The sequence below is a fragment of the Patella vulgata genome, chromosome 1, assembly GCF_932274485.2.
Source record: "Patella vulgata chromosome 1, xgPatVulg1.2, whole genome shotgun sequence".
Taxonomy (NCBI): Eukaryota; Metazoa; Mollusca; class Gastropoda; family Patellidae; genus Patella; species Patella vulgata.
Window position 1 is genome coordinate 10686563 of NC_065879.2, and position 23062 is coordinate 10709624.

Below are 23062 nucleotides of genomic sequence, written 5' to 3' on the forward strand. Positions count from 1 at the left end.
CGTTGGTATGTAGTTAATTACATCAAGTTTGGCTTATAGTTTTGAACCACCAGGGCCCGATTTAGATGAGACCCCTTCCAATCCACCACCCTCACAAATTAGAGGAAGATGAATGGATGTTATAAACACAATTGAGCAAATCCTAGGATGTTGACGGATGTTTAAGACAACAGTACCCGTAAGAAAGACTTATGACAGTTTCAAAAATATTATACACCGTGGCCGGTCGGGCACCCTCCTTGAGGCCCTAGGCTTCACGTACCAAGATTGCTAGAATTTATGCTCTTTAATTTAATAATAGTATTATATTGTGAAGGGAGGTCAGATTGCCTGCACTGAAATGAATGATTGATAGTTGATACATAAAAAGTTATAATTTGATAAACATTAGCTGGTTGCGTGGGAAGGAGAATATATTATGTTTAACACGTGATCGGAAAATTACGATTGCATCATTTGGCTTAATTAACCAATCTCTATAATTATTTACATCATATTTGACCAATTAGATAATTGAAGGTTCAAAACCCAAAACTACAAAACTATCATATTTGTGGGCAATGTCAGACAGCAGCTTGATTTTAGAAGGGAAAAGATGTAGAAATTTCTATGAGCAGACTCGCCCCAGCGAGTCTGGCTGGATAGGGTTTGAGAGAATGACTTTATTATTGCAATCTATTGTAAAGTAAGCTTTATATGTATCCAGCTATGATATATAAAATGTAAAAACGAACTATTGCATTGTTATTCCTGGTAACTAACAGAAGTAAATACACAGTAAGAAGTAAATACACAACGTGCAGTGGAAGCAAAGACGACAAGTGAAAATACTAGATGATCACAAGGCTACTAAGATATGTAGTAAGAAAAGATTCATGGGTCATACGTAGGATGTGGCGACCGGTGTGGTGTGGTCCGCTCTCCACGTCTGACAAAAGACCCATGGTACTACACCAGTCTGTTAAATCTGTAGGTATATCGGGTACTGCGGTCCACATGCACTGACATATTCGGCTATCCTAGAGCTTACAGTCTTATCTTCGGTTGTTCCAATTTCCGCATCTATATAGCTAGATATAATTATTCGAACAATATGGAATACAAACCTGTTTGACATTGGTCACATTTGTCTCCCATTGTTTTAGCTTTACAACTACAGATACCGGTGACGTCATTACATACGTCACTGACACTACCGTCAATATTACAGCCACATTCCGTGCAACTGTCACTGGTTAGGTTATAAAATCTGAAATTACAACAATATAACAAAAATTGTTGTGCCATCTTAAAACAAACATTTATAAAACAAAACGTACAGTCAGTTTGAAACGATCAATATTCATGCTCTGTCATTAAGAATTTAAATTTAACAATGAGCAATTGCAAATTCTCGGTACTCTGCGTATCGGTCAAGTTTAACCACCAGGAATAGATGATCTTTGTTCGAATAGAGATAGAGAGAGAGAGAGAGAGAGAGAGAGAGAGGGGGGGGTCTACTCAACACAAACTAAGTCATTTTGGGATTAACTTTTGGTTCTATTCTATTTCAATAATTCGCTTGCGCGTAGGGGGTCTTTAGCTGTGGGAGGAAACCGGAGGACTCAGAGAAAACCCACGAGGTTGGGCAGGCGACCCTACTCCTTGTCATGTACAACCGAGGAATTGAAACCACGCCAGTTGACTCAATGACAGACCTAATAATACAACGCACACGCGCTAACCATTCGGCCACCCAATCCCCTGCAATAGAAGATACGAAAAGAGCACGAGCAGAGAAGACCAGAAATGGATTTGGTGGTTGTTATATTAAAAAAACGAAGATGTACAATATTTGGAGACGCGATATCAAAATTTTGAACGTGATCTATTTAAAACTGTGAAACGTGTTGCTTTGAAATGATGACTATAATGTTCAAATCTTGATAAATTGGAAAATATGATAGATCAGTAGCAAAACAGAAAGGGTATGTATATTTAAAATGGCTAGAACTCTTTGATTTGAGTGAAAAATAAAGTGGTTGATTTCAGTAGATTTTATATGTTGATTTATATCCTTGTGATCATTTTAGTATTGATTTGTCTTTCTTCGTTGATCATTTCCGGTCTGAAAATAAAGCCAACATTGAGATATAGCTGGTTTTATTTAGTAAACAAACTTGGTGGGATTTTATAACCACACTAATGGTTTAAAATAGCAAGTAAGCAAGTAGCAAAGCGACGAGAGGGGAGAAGGGAGAGGATAATGCGATGATTTGACCCAATCTGTTTAAAACACAGATCCTATTTAGTTTCGTTTTTTATAGTTCAAAATTTCGTTTTACTTGTCTTTACTACACTAGGATCTAGAAGAGATGTTATATAACCCGCGTTTTGGATGATGTCAAGGATTAGTCAATGAAACGGTGTATTACGGTGAATTTTTGTCGTGAGGTGCACGGAACTGTGGGTAACCCACTAGAAACATCAACGCTGATTGGTTAATCATGTCTGACGTCATAGGATCAAAAGCCGCTCGTATGACCTCTGACATGACCTTCCACTACAACCGATCAGATCTCCATGTAGTGTAGTCCATCAAAAGTATAAATAAACGAAACGAAATATAGATCTGTATTTGAATCAGATTGGGATTTGACCCCTTATGTTACTAGCACCCTACGGGGTAAAAAATATCAATGAGTATTCTTACCCAGATAAACATTTATCACAATTCTGACCGCCTATACCTGGTTTACACCAACACTGACCATCGTCCTGACAGGTGTTATTTATAGCATATTGCAAATTACAGGTACACGGTTGACATCCATTACCTTTAATATACATTGTAATATAAATGAAATGAAATGGAGTTTAAGCCCTACTGTTCTACTCCTATACTGGGCTAATGAAGACGGGCATATGCCATACGGTGTGCTATGAGGGAAATTTTGCCCGGACAGCGGCACTACGGCCTACTCTTATATCGAATTCCAACTGTCAAGGGAACTTTTACGTGCACGCCAATGTGTACACGGGACCTTGGTTTTTCGTCCCAGCCGAACGACCAGACAGGCGCTCGGTCCTGCATCACTGACAAGGGGGAACCAAGCCGGAACATGTGGATGAACCTTTTTCGGCCAACACCCGACCTCCAGGCTAGCGAGCCAGTGTCTTACCCACTTAGCCACCGTGCCCCCCCCCCCACTATTATAATACAGCGTACAGAATCACCCTATACCCCAATTCAACAGTCCCCCACAATATACGTAATATAAATACAGCACCGCACGTTATTTCAATTTAATTGAGATATTCAGCAAATAAGTTAAATATATGTTATCTTACCTGAGCTGAGGCCATATTGTTCAGGTAGACAGGAATCACATTTTTGACCTGTCACATTAGTTTTACACGAACAGTCACCAGTCATATTACACGACTGTTTTACTGACCCATTAATGTGGCAATTACACACTGTAATAAAAACAATTCATAACAATTACATTCATGTCACAATTACAAACACTTATATACTGCAAATAAAACAGTGCATTACATTAATGTCACAATTACAAATTGTAGTCAAATAACGTATTACATTAATGTCACAATTGCACACTGAAAAAAAACCCAATGTAATTACATTAATGTCAGAATTACAAACTGTAAGTAAAAAACGTATTACATTACTGTCACAATTTCACACTGTAAAACAACATTGCATTACATTAATGTCAGAATTACACACTGTAATAAAACAATAAATTGCATTAATGTTACAATTTCAAATTGTAATGAAACAACGTATTACATTAATGTCACAATTGCAAGGTGCAATTAAACAATATATTACATTAATGTCACAAGTAACGCTATTAATAAAACAATGTATTACATTACACAATGTAATAAACAATGCTTGTATTAATGTCACAAGTACACACTGTAATAAAATAGTCTATTACATTAAATCACACAATTACGCCTACTCTCCATATGCCCGGCTTCTTTTACGTGCACACTATTGTGTACATGGGACCGTGATTGTTTCTCCCATCAGAGTAACTAACGTCACTGACAAGGGGAAACCAGACGGGGAAATCCCAAAGAACATTCTTGACCAACACCAGGGACGATCGTAGCGGGACCTCCGGTTAATGACCCACCGCGGCTCCCAATTAAACAACCTATATTATCTATATATGATACTTACAAGTACAACCGCCTGTAATATCTATATAATATAATACTTACAAGTACAACCGCCTGTAATATCTAGTCCATACGAATCAACTCTACATATTGAACAATCTCGAAGTGTAACACCGTCTTTACATACACACTTGCCACCATATTGGTCACACACCGTGTCAGGCATGGCACCGGTTGTACTACACGCACAACCTATAAATAGAATTAAAACACAGATGTGACGTCATCCTTTGATGTTGGCGTACCATTATTTCCAATAATGTATCGACAACTTGCCAATCGTACATTATCTATACTAGATGAAACATGACGTATTTAATTGAAAAGCACGCGCTGGATAGTGTCTGTAATTTAAGTTGTTTAATGATCTCGAGCTGAAGACATTGCGTAATATATTGAAACAACACTCGGCTAACGCCTTGTGCAATATCAATATATTACTTAATATCTCGCTCTCGACCATTAAACAATACTTAGTTTAAACATTCTATCATTGGCTGACTTACACGTTGCAGCCAATCGGGTACACTATTAGATATCAACCGAAACTGGGAGTCTCTTTCGAATTAAAAACTTGGCAAATTAATATTAAGTGGTACAGCCGAGGAAGTATGCTACAATATGTTGCACCTGGTTTTATTTCTGACTTTCAACAGTAGATTTTAGTTTCCTGTGCATTTCTTTTATAGCTTTACATTTTTTTTGTGTAACGTGTGGTGCCTTCTTCCTGCATTTCTTGAAATCATAATTAAAAATAATTCATTCAAGCCTTTTGATTAAGGGCAATAATTCAAAATTCAACATCGATATCGGCCATGTTAACACTCATGCAGTCAACAACTAAAACTGCACAATGGGTACACGGAAGTGTGACATACAGATATAAAATGGCATATAAAAACGTACCCATCGCACCACCAACTAACTCGGTCATCAGTGAATATTCTAGTGTGGTACAGTTTAAACTAAGACGATTTGGCATGTTAACTCCTATAGACGCCTCCCGACACATCTCTAGTTTTACTTTAGTATCATTATCAGCTTTTATATACGTCTGTAACTCAGTTATTACGGGTAGTAGTACAATCTTTAAATAATTAAAAAAACATAATGAAGTTTCAGCGTCTTGATTCCTGTTTACCGACAGTTCAAAGCGGTACAACTAATCACCGACAGGTGCCGGGTTAGTTGTTGTCAAAAATGGCCAAAGCCTAAAGTGACTGCCAAGGAAAGATATGTTATGGATATTAAAATATGAAGAATTTATCTAAACCTTTGTCAAAATTGTTTTGTTTTAAATAATTACTTAAATATTGGATAAGATATCTTTCATTTTCGGTCACTTCTTGCGATACGTCGCCCAAATAAATAAGTAGGCCCATGTCCACTGCTCTATTTAAAAGATTCTTTATCATACCGACGCACCCAGTCTCGCAACCAATTTTTAGTTACAAAATAACCAAAACCTAAAAAACCTAATACAATGCAGAGTAAGCTTACTGATAATAATTAAAATAGGATATGATGAAAATACCAAAATCAGATTTATACTAGCGGTGGAAATCGAGACTACGCTATTCTTATCAAAACTTCAGACATTCATAACTTCTCTCAGAATAAAGTAATTTGACTGGAATTTTCAACACATTCCCTTTTTATTATCTATTTTTATACTAATAAAGCAACAATGGCCAGGCCACCAGCTCTTTATCTAAATCTTACAAAATGTATCTTTAAATTATTTCGTTAAAATAAAAGCCATTTACCGAATCAATGAGTAGTCCTGTAGTTGATGGTGTAGTCAGTGTTAACGTGTATGATTGGTCAATTCTACCACACAAACGAGTTAATATCAAACCACCTAAACACAATACAATACATAAATATAATATTTAGAATATCACGGATTAAAATCAGTTTCATGGATAAGAGAAGAACAGTAGCGATTTTTCAAGTGCAGCTCACTTGTCAGGGCAGTGTCTATCTGTACAGTTTTAATATTCCCGTTCTTGCCGATTTGGTACCCTTTCTCGACATGTTCATAACCGCATATCTTATGGCATCAATATCTTTTGGCCTCGGGAGTCAATTCTGTACGCGGAATAATTTGTGATCTTACCCACGTGTACTTTTCTTCTGGTGTTTTCCCCTCCCTACCAGAAGATCAACCGTGTCCTACCAAAAACCTCACCCGTGAGCTTTGTCCTACTTCCACAGTCGCACAGCCATTTTGTAATGATTACTTAAGTTCTCATTAAGCTTATTAATGCAGTAGAAGACGACGACAACTCTCGTAAGGCGAGGCCTTGGATGGCCACAGATCACTAATGATTTCCCCATTGACTTTAATGTTAATTCTCGTCTCTTAAACCGGCTCTAACTTTTTCCCAAATTTTCGTTGGGCAGAACGCTTTCTACCACAGATGGAGCAACATGTGGCAGCCTCTTGCCCAAAAGCACGTATGAGGTTCTTCATGCAATTTTCGGCCCTACATATAAAAATAACCAACCTTTCAACTCTTGTATCCTTCCGCCTCAAAATTATGAATATTCACCAAAACCTGGCAGAAAATGTATTTTCAAGCCCCTTTATTCGATTCTACAGCCAAAATATCGCCATGCAAAAGGGGGGGGGGGGAGGGAATGGGATAGAAAGACTAAAAATAACTTTCGCCGTAGAAATATTTGGTGAGCTGTGTCCGGATAGCTGGAGACTAGTGATCGGAGGACATGTATACTGGGATCTCAGTGATACATAAGGGTTCAGGTAGAAGACGATATATAACGAGATGCAACCCCTATAACCAGTGTGGATTAGACGAACTCCATGGTTAGAAACGTCTAATCAATAAACCTGTTTATTCTCACCATGGAGTTCAGCTAATCTACACTGGTTACAGGGGCTGCGGCTTATTAATAAATGCTTCACCTCTAGAGGCCATTGCTTGTATTGTTGCTGGTATCGTCCATGTATTAGCTGCTGCTATGGTGGCACCATTGCATGTATATTCCACGCCATTAAGTTGCTTAATGTCACCAGTTATACCCGTTATCTCTGTTGGTGTCTAAATATATAAATATATTAATTTATTTTGGGGTGCAACCATTAATATGTATGTGGGAAAACTGTTTGTTTCTAACCTTTCATCAACAACATAACCTACGTTCATGCATTCCCTCGATTTCATTTTCTACAAGGATTTTATGAACGCCAAATTACGATTGGGCAACATATGAAACATATGAACATATGAAACGTGATCTAGTTAAAACCATAAAAGTGATAGGCCTAATTGTTTAGCCAGTAGATTGTACATGGTTCTTCTGCAAAGGGAACTATCTACACGTCATCAGTGACTTGGCCGCGTAATGTAAAGCTACAACTACATAAAGTCAAAGACAAAAACGACTTAGTACAGCAATGCAGGACTGCAGAGCGAAGCAAAATGCAATTAGTCCTTCTACAATGTTAACTAACTATATAAAGTCAAAGACAAATAAAGGACTTTGTACAGCAATGTAAAGTTACAGAGAGAAACAAAATACGGGGAAATCGATCAGGGGAATAATTACATAAATTATAGGGTGGCCCATGTGCTCTACAGAAATAAAGTCCACCGCTGATAGTTCGAGACTACCACTGAAGCGTACACATTCGCCGTGCCGAGACCAACTTTCTGACAATATGATACTATAAATAGCCATGGCACGTGCAATTCTCTACAAATCTATCAACTATTACAGCCGTAAAAAATTTATTGTTGACGATTTTGAATAGCAGTGAAATTAAGCTTCTTGGTTATTACAGCAGATTTAGAAATTACGTTCGTTTCATTTTTTAAATCGCTTTATCATTAACTGTACCGTTAAGAGCGGCATCTTTTGGTTTAGTACAAATAATATCTCTGAATCACTCGGATTAGACAGGAACATGATACTTGCAGTAGTTTCATTTTACTTTTACAAGGTTCTTAAAACGATTGTTGAGCTACCTAACGTGCTTATTTCTAAATTCAATTTCTTGTTCTAGCTTTCTGTTATTTTTCGTAAAAAAGTAGTCTTGATTATCCCGACCTGTCAATCAGACGTAGAATGGTCGATAGACTGGTTAAGCGAGACTAATTTCAAAACAAGGGCACGTAACCTATCTTTTACTCAAAAGTGTCTGGATGTAATGGACGACACTTGGAACCAGTTTTCAGTCTATTATTTATGTATTGTTTAATGGTCGAGAGCGAGACATTAAGTAATATATTGTAACAACATGAGGGCCGTAGGCCCGAATGTTTTTACAATATATTACGCAATGTCGTAAGCTCGAGACCATTAAACATCTTAAAATACTGACACTCCGCACGAGCTTTTACGTCACACTAGTCCAATATCTCACTGGTATGAATAAAGTACTATTGGCAAGTTGCCCGTACGATTATTTGAAATAATGGTACGCCAACATCAAAGGGTGACGTCACATCTGTATTTTAAAGATGATTAATGGTCATAGCTTATTAAGTACAACATGATCGTTTATTTAGTGACTATAATTGTGTGAAACTGATTTGAGGCTTGGCATATATATAAATATTGTGGCGTAATTGTCGAGATATAAGGAGATATATGGAGATATTTATTTATGGTGGGTCACCCTAACATAAAATCAGAGACAAATAATTACTTGGTACAACAATGTAGCTACAAAGTGAAAAAACAAATACAAGTATATTACTTCTTCGATACGAACTACAAAGGATGATTTAATGCAGCAATGTAGGGATTCAAAGTGAAACGAAATGCAAAGCTGTGCGAATATTGAGTCCAAATAAATGAAGTTTAAATAAAATTTACTTACCTCGTATCTAAGAACCACATCAAATTGTTTATTAAGTTTAGTTGTGAATTGTAGCTGTACCATGTTAGTTGAAGTGGGTAAGGATATCAGACCACGACCAGTTACAGTTCCAACTGCAACACCTTCTCCAATTCGATCTATTTTATTCTCATCCTGGTTAATAATAAATAATAAATATCACCACCAAAAGCACTAGTTAATTAGTTTCTAATACACTCTAGCTATGTGAACTTGTCATATGATCGAGAACTGGTTATTAGACGAGAAGGCACATATTATACCATCATATACATGGGGTTTAAATTCCGACGTTTTGGCGATTCCCCGGTTGTACGTGACAAGGAGTAGGATCGCCTGTCCAACCTCGTAGGTTTTCACCGGGTCCTCCGGTTTCCTCCCACTGCTAAAGACCCCAACGTGCAAGCGAATTAATGAAATAAAATTGAACCATGTGTTAGTCCCGAAATGACCTAGTTTGTGTCGAGTGGACGTTAAACCCCATTTCTCTCTCTCTCCGACGTTTTGGCACTAACCGTGCCAATTCATCTGTCAATTCATCTTTAACATGCTGCCAGTGATATAAACGGGACATCCGAAAGACTAAACGATATTCCTTGGTAGTCCCTCCGTTATTCACATAATTTGATTGGAAAACCCGACAGGAAAATTCCCAGGGAATTTTCTCGGCCAACACCAGGATCAAAATCGGTACCTCTAGGTTGGTGGATCAGCGCCATACTTGCCGAGACGAGCCCATACAAATTGACAAATCGGGGTAATGGTATGTGGAGTTAGCCAACAGAATGTGTCAATTCGGTGGGTGTTCCTATAGCAAAGTGTTATCAAATGTTCCTGATGTGCAGGACACCCACCAGAACTATGTGGCCTGCCTCAATCGATTAGGGTACACTATATCCGAGAGGTACTAGCTTTTGAAGATGGTTTTTGAAAGCTGTACCAGATGATCCTAAACGAGTTAGCATACTTGGCATTGTGTATGACATCCACAAGAACTATATATCTCCCTCTATATCTGGAAGATGGCTTTCATCCCTGATATAAGCAGGAGATCCGAAAGCTGCGCCAGATGATCCTGAACGAATAAGCATACACGGCATTGTGCATGACACCCACCAGAACTAACGATACGAGTACACTGTATCCGAGATGGCTTTCATCACTGAATATGCTATCCAAATATCTATTGACACTTACCAACACATTAAGCTGGAATTCTGCATCAAATCTGAAATGATCTAACTTGGGAGCAAAAAAATTGGTAACAGCTGTCCGACAGTCTCTATTCGCAATATTCGACCTACATGTACACTGACCATCGTTATCATTGCACACATTACTAATAGAAGCTCCTGGATCACAATCACACGGTGAACATCCGGTATCTTTCGTTTCGGATAAACCCCACGTCTCTGCCTAAAGAAATAAAAGATAATAAAGAGCTAATTATATTTATCTAAATTTAAAACAAATGGGTGATGATGTAGTACTGGATCATCCCAAATGATCTATTGGGCTGAACATTGTAGTGAAAGGTCTCAGACTCTATCTACCCCCGACAAGCACAGACTCATTCTGTACACAGAGATCTACCTACTCTATTCTTCGTGAATAGATCTCTGGCCTAAATGGCTGCTATATCCAAAAATTAGTATACTGTTTTGTGATGGGTTTCTACTCCGTTTGACATCTGTCATACAGAATAAATCCTCAACCAAATTCTCGAAGTATTCTCAGTGTTTTCGATTAAAATTGTCGATTTAGGACATAAAATGTCGGTCAACTAGCTTAGTGTCAACTAGTTTAGTATATGGTATAGACTGTTTCACAATTGGACAATAAATCTCTGTCTTAATCTGACTAAAACACAGATCCTAATTCATTTCATTTTTCATAGTTCAAAATTTCGTTTAACTTGTCTTTACTACACTTGGATCTGGAAGAGTTGTTATATAACCCGCGTTCTGGTTGAAGTGAGGGGTTAGCCAATGAAATGGTCTATTACGGCGTTTGATGCACGGAACTGTGGGTAAACCTCTAGAAAAGTCAACGCTGAATGATTAATCAATGTCTGACGTCGTAGTGCCAAAAGTCACTCGTATGATCCCTGACGCGACCTTCCAGTACAACCGGTCAGATCTTCATGTAGTGTAGGCCATCGAAAGAATAAAAAAAACGAAACGAAATATACATCTGTATTATAATCAGATTGTCTCTGTATCGTTAACCTTTTCGGTAATTGGAAAGATAATAAGGAGGGGGGTGGGGTGATAAGTTCAGGGCTTTTAAACTGCTTAATAATTTAATCTTAAATTCCATAATAGCATTCCGAAAATCAACTACCATTAAAAATTTCATAAATGGCCTGTAATGGAATAAATAATAAAAATAACCTTTAGTCTGAAAAATTCCACAATTACTCTTCTGCAACAACATGGGTAATGAAAACAATCATATCCCATGCAGTGTTCTACCGGGAGAAAATATCGTCCAGATAGTGTTTCCCGCTTATTCTTCACCGACGGGTTTGTACATTCACGCCAACGAGTACACGGGTAGACTCACGGTTTTCAGTACCATCCGCACGACTAGATACCTGTACTTTTCCAGGCCCTCTCTCCTCCTGCAAGAGGCAGGGGTACCGGGATCGAACTCCAGTCTTTCTGGTTACTGAACTAGCGCTGTATTCACCCAGTAGCAAATTACAACACCACCCCAAACGTATGGCCCTGTCAATAATCTGTGGAATGGTTTCGCTTACCTTAGCTGGCTCGCCAGCCTGGAGGTCGGGTGTTCGATCCCTGCATTGGCCGAGAAAGTTCATCTGGATTTTCCGACGTGGTTTCCCCTTGTCAGTGGTGCAGAACGGAGGGTCTGACAAGGACAGCTGTCTAGTCTTTCGGATCAGACGAAAAACCGAGGTCCCGTGTATACATTGTAATGCACGTAAAAGATCCCTTGGTAGTTGGAATTCGATATAAGAGTAGGCGATAGTGCCGCTGCCTGGGCAAAATTTCCTCCATAGCACACTGTATGTCGTATGCCCGTCTTCATTAGCCCAGTATAGGAGTAGAACAGTAGGACGTTAAACCCCATTTCATTTCATTTCTCTTACCTTACATGTATCGCATGCACGTCCCTCTGTATTTTCTTTACAGAAACAGTCCCCTGTGGTTTTATTGCACATGTTGGTATTATTGAGAATCCCTTTTAACTCACATACACACGCTATAAACAAAGACACATAGGATAAACATAGCATAAACATCACTCTACCCAAAGACACATAGCAAAAACATCAGTCTACTCAAAGACACATAGCATAAACATAACTCTACTCAAAGACACATGGCATAAACATAACTCTACTCAAAGACACATAGCTTAAACATCACTCTACCCAAAGACACATAGCATAAACATCACACTACTCAAAGAAACATAGCATAAACATCATTCTACTCAAAGACACATAGCAATAACATCATTCTACTCAAAGACACATAGCATAAACATCATTCTACTCAAAGGCACATAGCATAAACATCACTCTACTCAAAGACACATAGCATAAACATCACTGTACCCAAAGACACAGCATAAACATCACACTACTCAAATACACGTGTCATAAACATCGCTCTACTCAAAGACAGAAAGTATAAACAAGCTCTCTGGCATTAAAAATCGGGACTTAGTAAATAAAACTATCTACAAGCTAGTCGCAAAATGACCACAAAATATAATGCGAATAAAATCCTGATTTGTTCATTCACAAAATGAGGTTATCTCCCTTGGCTTACCTTCACACCCGTTTGTTTTAGCCTCAGCAAGTCCCCAATAGTTATCCTTACATTCGGCACACTTCTGTCCCTGCACGTTGGTCTTACAATAACAGTCCCCGGATGATGAACAATTAGTTAAACCTGCTACAGTAGTTCCATCTACATTACATCCACAAGCTGAAGAAAAACATTAATAATAGTCAATCAACACCCTTTCTGTAACAAAATCAATTTGCTAAAGATTACTAAAGTATATGTTTAACTCTTGCAGTTAATTCCATACCGTGTAAGTGACGTAAAAGATCATGACGTAAAATGGTGTACATTTTTGTTCATCTGCTACAGTATTTCATTTACTATATCCACAAGCTGAAGAAAAACATTAATGGCCTAACCGTTAAGCAACATTCTTTTTGTAATAAAATTCATTCCCAAAGTTTACTTTTGGCTCTTAAGGCGTCACCATAAACGGGTCTAATGTAGTTTCCATGCATGGAAAATGGCGTGTGTGGTGGCGTTCATGTTTGTTCATCTGACACACCCAGCGAGTTGCTTGGCGTAGAGAAATTCATTGGAATAACACGAATCATACGCCAGAACGCTTCACCCAAACTGGTTGGGTTAGGGTTAGGGTTGGGAATAGTCGACTATATTCTGGTGTCATTACAATCATATGCAAGACGGCTTCATCCCTAATGGTTAAGTTTAGGGTTATCTATCTTTTGGTGTAAATTCAATCCGTAATCTAAAAACAAATTCCTGATATTACATTTTTGGCAATTTAATAAATGTAAAGAGTCTGCATTTTCCCCATACACACATGATTGCATATTAGTTTGCATTTGGACTTCAAAGTGAAATTCTTTAAAATCAAGTACTCACGTATACAGTAGCTGCCACAATTATAACCTGTAACATAGCAGACAATATGTTAAAACCAACGATCGACATAAGCAGTTGTCAAACAATATCTTATACAGGTCACAATTTTATGGAATACAATTACTGCTTTTTACTGAGCGACGTTTCGACTAGGCTTCTCTAGTCATTATCAAGCTATGATAATAACTAGAGAAGCCTAGTCGAAACGTCGCTCAGTAAAAAGCAGTAATTGTATTCCATAGAATTGTGACCTGTATAGTCTAGTTCAATTACTAAATGCCATTGAAACAGTTTAAACAATATCTTATTTTTCATGGCTTAATACAAGCTAAATTGAACTCAAATTCATTATATATTATTTAATTAAGAAAACAAAATCAATGATAAATGGAAGTTAATCTCCTGGGTTGGATTCAATGGGATTAAAACAAAAGATATCTGTGACCGTTTCTTATATCTTATACATTGTCCGCAGTGGATGCCGAATGATGACAAATTCAATCTTTTCTTTGTAAATATCTATCGGAATTTAATTTAGCCCCTCTTGGACTTATACTTCTTTTAGAGAGGATTGTGGTTTCTAAAGGAATTCCTTAATCCTTCAAATGACGATCGGATACTTTAAGTGGTGGAACTTATTTTTGGAACGATTTCCAAATTCTTTATAATCACTAATCGTATTAAGACTAATATATTATTCAGTATTCTAACCAAATTACAACCCAGTGAATTAGTCGTAATTCGTCTAGAATGAAGAGAAAACTAAAGATCTATGTGAACAACCGACCCCGAGTTCAGGACCCGTTCTCTGCCTGATTCAACAACATTTCCCCGCGTTCTACATGCAATATGGTCATCACGAATCGCCATTTTCATTGATACTTCTTATTCTAAAGCCAAGATGACATCCTACAAAAATAGTATTATGGGGTATTGCCGATGACGACTGTGTTCGTGTAGATAACAGTGTCGTATTTTTGGAATAGACAGTTAACCGAAACTACTAAATAGAAGATTGCCGTTTGCGTTTGTAGAAAAGCGAATATGTAATAACTTACTTGTTAACGTCGTTCCCACCAGAGCTGTAAAAATAAAACAATCTCCGTAAATAGCCTCAACAACAATAAAACTAATGAATTAAAATAGTGTTTAACGTCCTAATGTCCAGTACGCACAACACAATTTTGATTTGATTATCGTTGCCGCGTTCCAGTTGTAATTTGGATTGATAACCATGTCCTTTTTTTTAAAGCCTAACTCTTGGCGTGAGAACATTTCTATACCTTGGTTACCAGAAAAACTTCTTCTTGAAAACTTCTCAAGAAAGGCAGCAGACCATACAAAGATTTAACGAGTAGGGATAAATTTGATACTTTAAGTCTTCCATAGTTTTAGATTCAGATATTTGTATACAGGGTTTTGTTTCAGCGTTCAACCATTTAAGAGTTTTGTCACCGTGGTGGTCTTCTTTTCTTTCTTTTTTTGAAAACCAAACCTTTTGGGGGTTTTCAATAATGTATTCCAAAGACCAAGCAGACAAGGAATTTTAGAGGGTATTTTATGCTCACATTACCCGGCTCATTTTAAGTTTGAATTTTGAAGTTTAAAGATACATTATGGTAGATTAGATAACGAGCTGACAGTTCTTACTATAATAGTTAAAAACTAGATGATGTAAAGGGAATTTGCTAAAAATTTCAGTCACATATTTGATCCACTCTGAACCGAGAATTTAGCGACTGAATTTTAGGCCTAGCCTAGATCATCATTACTAAAGTCGGTACGATAAAACAAACATAGTCTTGATTATCCATTTTTTGATTTAATCATCAATGGATGTTGAGCCGCAGATAGGATTCCAATCCAGTAAATATTGCAGGGTAGCGATGACATTGAGGGTTGATTATGGTCTGGATAAGTTAATTAATGTCTAATTAATAATTTAGATAACATTTCAGGCCTAAAGAAAGACCTACCATAGGCAGATTTAGCTCTTGCATAATGTATGTTTAACCTGGTTCTAGTTTTGTAAACCTACTCTGATCATAAGTTCAACGACCGGGTTATTCCATCCATTTAAATGTGCAGAAAGGTAGGACGCTAAACACCATTTAATTCATTCATTCATAGTCACCCGTCACAGCAGTTTAATGAAAACCTCCAGCCACAATACACAGTATAATTGTACACAATTGAATACATATTAAACGAACAGTTCTATTATATCAATATTGATTTAGAATAAATATAACATTATTCTACTTTCAATTTCATTTAAATTAATCAATACGCAACTGTATAAACAGGAAATTTATAATACGCATGTCTTTTTTTATTACTTCTTTATTATACTCCTACTATAGACACACAATACTAATAAAAAAGAGCTGCAAATGAATCATAATAAAAATACAGTTTGTATTTTTAGGTGAGTCATATGTAGTCATATATTTGGTAGCTTTTTTTATATTCCAAGTTTATAATTTATGTAGTTATATGACGCATGTTTCATTTTAAAAAAATGACTTAGTAGGAGACACAAAAAAAAGCTTCTTTTTTTATTGAAAGTTAATAATTTATCTATACATAAATAAGATGGAAATTATATTGAAACTAATTTACTGGTAGATAAACTAAAGTTGGTTTTATTCAAATTTAACAATTTTATGTATTTATATTATAAATATATTTATATTTTAAAGCTTCGTAACTAGGATTGATATTAAAATTGTTTTGAGTATCTTTGAAAACCTTATTCTGTATCAAAGTTAATAATTTACCTAATTATTTACATCATTTATTTTTTACTAAACTTAGTTTGTGGGGAAACAGATTAACACTGTTTTGTGTCAGTTCTGGGAATTTATCATTAATTCTGTCATATTTACTGAAGGGTGTTAATAATAAGTTTGTAGGTTTTCATGTTTGTTCGGTTAGTGCTAAATGATAGGGCCAGCTCAATTTTTTGTCATAGATTCTGAGATGTAAACAGGACTAGCGCTAATCCCAACCCTAACCCTAGCCCCAATGCTTACCTTAACCCTAATCTACAATCTTGCCAACAATCACGTGTCCTAACCTTATTTAGGTCTCAGTCATATATCTTTACATACGTAACTATCGCTGTCTCTTATGTTGAATATCTTTGGTACCTTGTATCTACATTCAAATTCATGATTTATTCTTTCGTATTATCTATTTTGTTTTCGTATTAAAATTCAATAATTTATATATCTATGGTGTATTTTTTTTAATATTGAAATTCAATCATTTATTTATTAACATTTGTTAAAAATTTACCCACTGTTAGACATATTAAAACTATAAATGAATAAATAACGATTTATATAACATTTGAGAGACACATTAAAATGCCTTGTGTCAATTCGGCAAAAGAATCATTTTCTTTCCAACACTTAATGCCGCTTATAAATGTTAATAATTTTCGTGGGGAGTGTATATAGTGTCGTAACTGTTTTCAAATTTAATTATATATTATAATTTTTTATTTTCTTATTGAAAGACACATTAAAACTATTTTACGTCAATTCGAGGATTTAATTATTGTCCATCACAACACATAATACTCTTGATCGGTAAATGGCGTTTAAATTTGTCAAAACGTTCATGTAAGCCAAAATACTTGCAGTGACATGTATTGTGTTGTATTGTATTGTATTGTATTGTATTGTATTGTATTGTATTTGCGTATACGGTACTGTAGCGTAGTATGTAGGTGTTTGTAGCACATTCGTGCATTGAACATACACAAACACTATCAAGACCCATGTGATGCGTAAACTTCAATCGTCAATATCTCGGTTAGGAATACAATTTTGCAGCTAATTTCATCATTTAAAAATATGCGATGACCAAAACAACATTGTGTCCTAAAAAAATTAAGTTAAACTTGCATTTCAGTATTTGGCTTACCTTCACACGTTCCGATGGGTTTTGGTAATGGTGTCGTTTCGTTGGTGGTATCCCGAGAGAAATAGGGATTCATAGTATAACCTGGATTGCACTGATCACAGAATTCCCCCCTGGTATTATGAGCACATCCCTCACATACACCATAGCCTAATGTATCATCATATCTACAGCTTGTAGCGTGCTCATTACATGCACACTCTGGTAAAACAGAAATAAAAATTTCAGTCAAAGTGAAATGGAGTGTAATAAAATGGGTTAGGTTCCCGCTATCACGATTCGCGCTAAGATTGAAATCGTGGTTTTAATAGTGGAGTAATCATGGTAAGCCTATCAGGTCTTATCATATATCGTGGTCAGACGTAACAATTGTGTTGATTGTATCGAAACGTATCTGAATGTATCGGATATTGAGCCGATTACGGCCATTTAATTTCTAAAATTCATTATACGATTATATTTTTTTATGTTCCGAAATATTAAGCAGAAGTCGGCTGTATCTCAGCATGTTTCGTCTATAGACGTAAAATTTTCAACAAAGGCAGATTATTATCCTGTAAACAAAATAACGCATGAAATCCAATTAAATCGACCTTTTTATTTTGACTCACATCAAGTACAAATGGACAAGTACAAGAATGCTTACATCAAGGAGGTCAAGCCATTTAAAAGGGACAAGTATACAAGAATACTTACATCAAGGAGGTCAAGCCATTTAAAATGGACAAGTATACAAGAATACTTACATCAAGGAGGTCAAGCCATTTAAAATGGACAAGTATACAAGAATACTTACATCAAGGAGGTCAAGCCATTTAAAATGGACAAGTATACAAGAATACTTACATCAAGGAGGTCAAGCCATTTAAAATGGACAAGTATACAAGAATACTTACATCAAGGAGGTCAAGCCATTTAAAATGGACAAGTACATGAATACTTACAACTAGGAGGTCAAGTCATTTAAAATAGGAGTTCAAGCCATTTAAAATGGACAAGTACAAAAATACTTACATCAAGGAGGTCAAGCTATTTAAAATGGACAAGTATACAAGAATACTTACTCTGACATTCATTAGCTTTGTCATGTTTGCCTATCTGCCATGTTCTATTGTTGTATAGAGGTAGACAAGTCTCACAGTGTGTCCCCATTGTATTATGTCCGCATTCACATTCAGCCAAATTCTACAAACAAGGCAATCTGATTAAAATGCAGATCTATATTTCGTTTCGTTTTTTTATACTTTCGGTGGCCTCTACTACATGAAGATCTGACCGGTTGTAGTGTAAGTTCGCGTCAGAGATTATACGAGTGGCTTCTGACACTATGAAATCAGATATTTAATTAACCAATCAGCGTTGATGTTTCTGGAGGGTTACCCACAGTTTCGTGTACCTCACACCAAAAACTCGCCGTAACAGACCGTTTCATTTGCTAATCCCTCACATCATCCAGAACAAGGGTTATATAAAAAAAAACTCTTTCAGATCCTAGTGTAGTAAAGACAAGTAAAACGAAATTTTGAACCATAAAAAACGAAACGTAATAGAATCTGTGTTTTAATCAGATTAAAGGCAAAAACAAACAGAATATATATCTTCAACCAACAGTCAGAACAGACAGCCATCACTCCACCCCTTGTCTTCACTCCCCACAAAATACAACCATAGGGAACAAAATATATTTTGACACTTTATTTCGAATTTGTTAATTAACGACTGGTTTAAAACATATTCTTATTTTTAAAAAAAAAGAATTAAACTAATTATAAGAATGTGGCATTTTCATAGGCCATGAGCTAACATTTGGGCTTTGAATTTAGTGCTTTGTTACTGAACAATAAGTACACAAATACACAACATACCCAAATCTAATACACACATAAAAAATAAATTATACTTATAAATAAAATTGAACCATATGTTAGTCCCGAAATGACCTAGTTTGTGCCGAGTGGACGTGTACTAAATTAGCTAAATCTGTCTATTGCAGGTTTTTATTTTAGCTTCAAATGTTATATAAATTATTATTTAGACATTTATTCACACGACAGGCCTATAATCAACTCTCTAGACTATTGGATGGCGTAGATGTAAACGGATTAAAATACGGTCGCCATTTAATGATATAATTTCAAAATGGAGAAGCGAGGCTGAGTCTCGATTAACAAGTAACTTGGCTGCAATAATAAACAATTTATGTCAAAACTTCGATCTTTGAAATTTTCAATACATGTATATTAATTTTGAACTATCAGCTCTTGATCTAAATTTTTACATGATTCATCTTAAAGGGAATATAACTTGAAACACTTACGCCACCTGTGCACTTTGAACCATGTCCGTAACAATAACAATGGCCGTCTATTTGAAAATCCGACACGGCGTAGTAAGACTGTAGTGGTGTCTCATATCGTGGTATAACCAGGTTTATTCTCACTCCACTCGTAATATAATAATCAACAACAGCTTTATTATCAGTAAATTCTTCCCCGTAATCCGCTGCTGGGTTAAATGCCACCTTGAATAAATGATAAATATATACAGTTTATAAATAATTGTGATTTGATGATCGATGGTTGACTAATACCGCCATCACACCAGGGTGGTGTTCTTCCTGCGCTGCTACGTCGACGGTAAATGGTATCAGAGCGCCTCAAGATCGCCATCAGCGTTGTGGTAAAGCCAGATATCGTGCTGTGGTCTCCATCATGCTCCATGGTCGAATATGATCGCCGAGTGGCGGCGTTTGTTTTGTGCATTTTCAAAATAAACGCCAATGTTCTGCGATGTGACCTGGAAAGCTGTGAGAATGTGGCTTTTTTCAAGTTTGTAATTTTTGGACATTTATGTTCACGTTTGCCGGCGACCGTATGTGCATTTTCTGGTCGTCGTACAGTCGCAGCAGCGCAGTAAGGAGGCCCCTCCGGTCTGACGGAGGCATATTGAATTAATCCGATCTTTTGGTAGAGATAAAAGGACACTTGTTTTAACGTCCTTCGCTTCACTGCGATATCACCTCGGTGGAAGCGGACGTAAAATACAACTAACTCACACACAACGCCCTTCTCTTTTGCACCAACCAGGCGAATGAATTACGGGCATGTGCCAGGCTGTGTGCTATGAGGAGAATTCTGCTTGGGCAACTACGGAGGGCCTGGCAAAGACAGCTGTCTAGTCGTTCGGATGGGACGAACAACCGAGGTCCCGTGTACAAATTGGCGTGCACGTAAAAGATCCCTTGACAGTTTGAATTCGATATAAGAGTAGGCCGTAGTGCCGCTGTCCGGCGTATGCCCGTCTTCATTAGCCCAGTAGGACGTTAAACACCTTTTCATTTTCGTATTAGTGCTCAAACATGCTAGTTACTAATGTAGCTATTAGCTAACCTTGCCTATTGTCGGGAGTAAAGTTTGTCTGGCTTCAAAGTTTATATAGACTAGTATTTAGAGATATTTTCTCACGACAAGACCATAATCAACTCGGGTGGCTTAGATATTGAGTGGATTATACAACGCCCCTAACGCTTACATGACCGGACAATCGAGACATCGTTTATTATGATGACAATCGAGAATAATGAACCGTGAGCGACGTTTCCAACTGTCAATAATTATATTCAAATTAATCCTAGTGTTTAACAAACGAAACGAAATTTTAATTAGGTATATATTAGCTTATACAACTAGCTAACTTTCCGCTTTTTGTAAGTAACAGGGGTGGATCCAGAATTTTCAGAAAGGGGGGCGTGCTGCCCCCACTTGGGAGTGCGAAGCCCGGACTGACGGGCAATCAATTAAGTCACCAACCGACTCGTTTCGGAGTAAATTACGATTTCCAACCTAAACTGACTGTTAATTCCTTTCCCACGAGAATATATGGGGTACAAATACAAAATTGATCGCCACCGCCCCCCTCCCCCGCCTGAATCCGCGCCTAAGTAAGGCCCTTTTTATGAAGGCCAAAATCTTTACTTACAAAATAGGTATCATTATGACCTCCAGAAGCAAATCCACCAAATATCTCTTTGTCTTCGGTGCAGAATGGTGTGGTGGCATTCCTGCTAGGGCCATTCTTTGGTTGTACTATTACATCAGGAAAATCCGCACAGTTGTCGGCATAATATCTCCATGGTTTCCACGTAACGTTGTCATTGTCCAGTCTCTCTATAAACATGGCCTTGGGTCGAGAATCAACCTTTATGTTAAAAGGTGCGCCAATAGATTTAAAATACAACCGGGTGTGTTTAATAGTAAATCTATTGCCCAGTTTCGCCGTTATCTGCACAGTGGTGGCAGTCGCTAAATTAGCAGATACAGTCTTGTCCGACTGCCAGTACGTTTGATAATTTGGATTGGTAATTGTCAGATCAGGGCTAGTACCGGTACCAGGAATAATAGTCGTCTCTTTGTCTCTCATCTTGGCCTTGTCAGCATCCACAGAACAAGCAAATTGTGTATTATTATCTGTTACACCGAGACCTTCATACGAATCCCCGACAACACAATTCGAATTCACATCCAAAGTAATTTTTAGATTCGCTACCTCTTTCAGGAATTCGACGGTACCAGGATAACAACCTCTAGTCGACAGACATTGTGAACTCGTTGATGATATCAAAATACAAAACACATAAACACGTGAAAATATATGAAAATATGACACAATCCACGCCATGTTTAATCACAAACACTAGGCCTACACATTGATTACGTTGAAGTTTCAAAATCTCAAAACCGAACTGATTCAACGCGGTTTGAATTCCCCAACAATATATGATTTGGTACCCCGATCACTTTTCAAAATGGATGTTTAAACTCATCCGAGATAAATATATGAAATACAAAATAAAATATCCTTGGTGTTGTCCGCCATGAATTGAAATAAAATAAATTGATCGTTTTCAGTGAGAAATCCATACAGGTAACATGTGGGATAGTATTGATTTCTTGTACCACGCCCATTAGAAGCCCTAAACGTCAATCATAATAAAAGTGGGTGGGACTTAATATATACATTTGAATATGATATTGATTATGATTTGAATGACACATTATGGTACATAAACGAGAGATGCTATAATGAACACCTGTTGTAATGATGAATATTTGACAAACAATTTTAAGGCTTGTTCTAAACGAATTCTTATTTCAATTGCCAGATTCGGAACCTATTTTCGGAAGTTACATTGGCGCAGTGGGTAGACGCCAGTTCAATAATCGAAAGGTCCCGGGTTCGATCCCGTTGTTGTCCGAGAACGTACCTCGGGATTGTTCAGCGTGGTTCCCACTTGTCAGTGGCACATGGGAAGAAGGTATTGCAAGAAAACCCAAAGTCCCGTGTACATATTGGAATTCTTTGAAGAGTTAGCGGTAACACCGCTGTCCGGGCACAAAATTGT

At 37.0% G+C, this 23062-nt stretch overlaps 2 protein-coding genes across 2 annotated transcripts in view; both read right to left on the bottom strand.

The window, feature by feature from the left end:
* The window catches only part of LOC126814485 (laminin-like protein epi-1), a 37432-nt gene extending 24406 nt beyond the window's left edge, over positions 1-13026 (bottom strand). Inside the window, exons 1-11 of the mRNA XM_050539656.2 lie at positions 12868-13026; positions 12180-12292; positions 10262-10480; positions 9047-9199; positions 7127-7262; positions 5964-6058; positions 5104-5284; positions 4240-4389; positions 3331-3459; positions 2693-2816; positions 1107-1249 (exon numbers count right to left, since the gene is read on the bottom strand). Coding sequence (XP_050395613.2) covers positions 1107-1249; positions 2693-2816; positions 3331-3459; positions 4240-4389; positions 5104-5284; positions 5964-6058; positions 7127-7262; positions 9047-9199; positions 10262-10480; positions 12180-12251 — 1402 coding nt within the window. The 5' untranslated portion in view covers positions 12252-12292; positions 12868-13026. The remainder of the gene's footprint in view (positions 1-1106; positions 1250-2692; positions 2817-3330; positions 3460-4239; positions 4390-5103; positions 5285-5963; positions 6059-7126; positions 7263-9046; positions 9200-10261; positions 10481-12179; positions 12293-12867) is intronic.
* A 1590-nt stretch (positions 13027-14616) lies between these two features.
* LOC130014428 (laminin subunit beta-1-like) lies at positions 14617-22528 on the bottom strand. Its single transcript, XM_056103534.1, has 6 exons — positions 21640-22528; positions 19979-20182; positions 18726-18846; positions 17665-17862; positions 14790-14813; positions 14617-14621 (listed from the first exon to the last, which is right to left on the bottom strand). The coding sequence occupies exons 1-6, from the start codon at positions 22336-22338 to the stop codon at positions 14617-14619; spliced, it is 1251 nt and encodes a 416-aa protein (XP_055959509.1). The 5' UTR covers positions 22339-22528.
* Between the last annotated feature and the right edge of the window lie 534 nt (positions 22529-23062).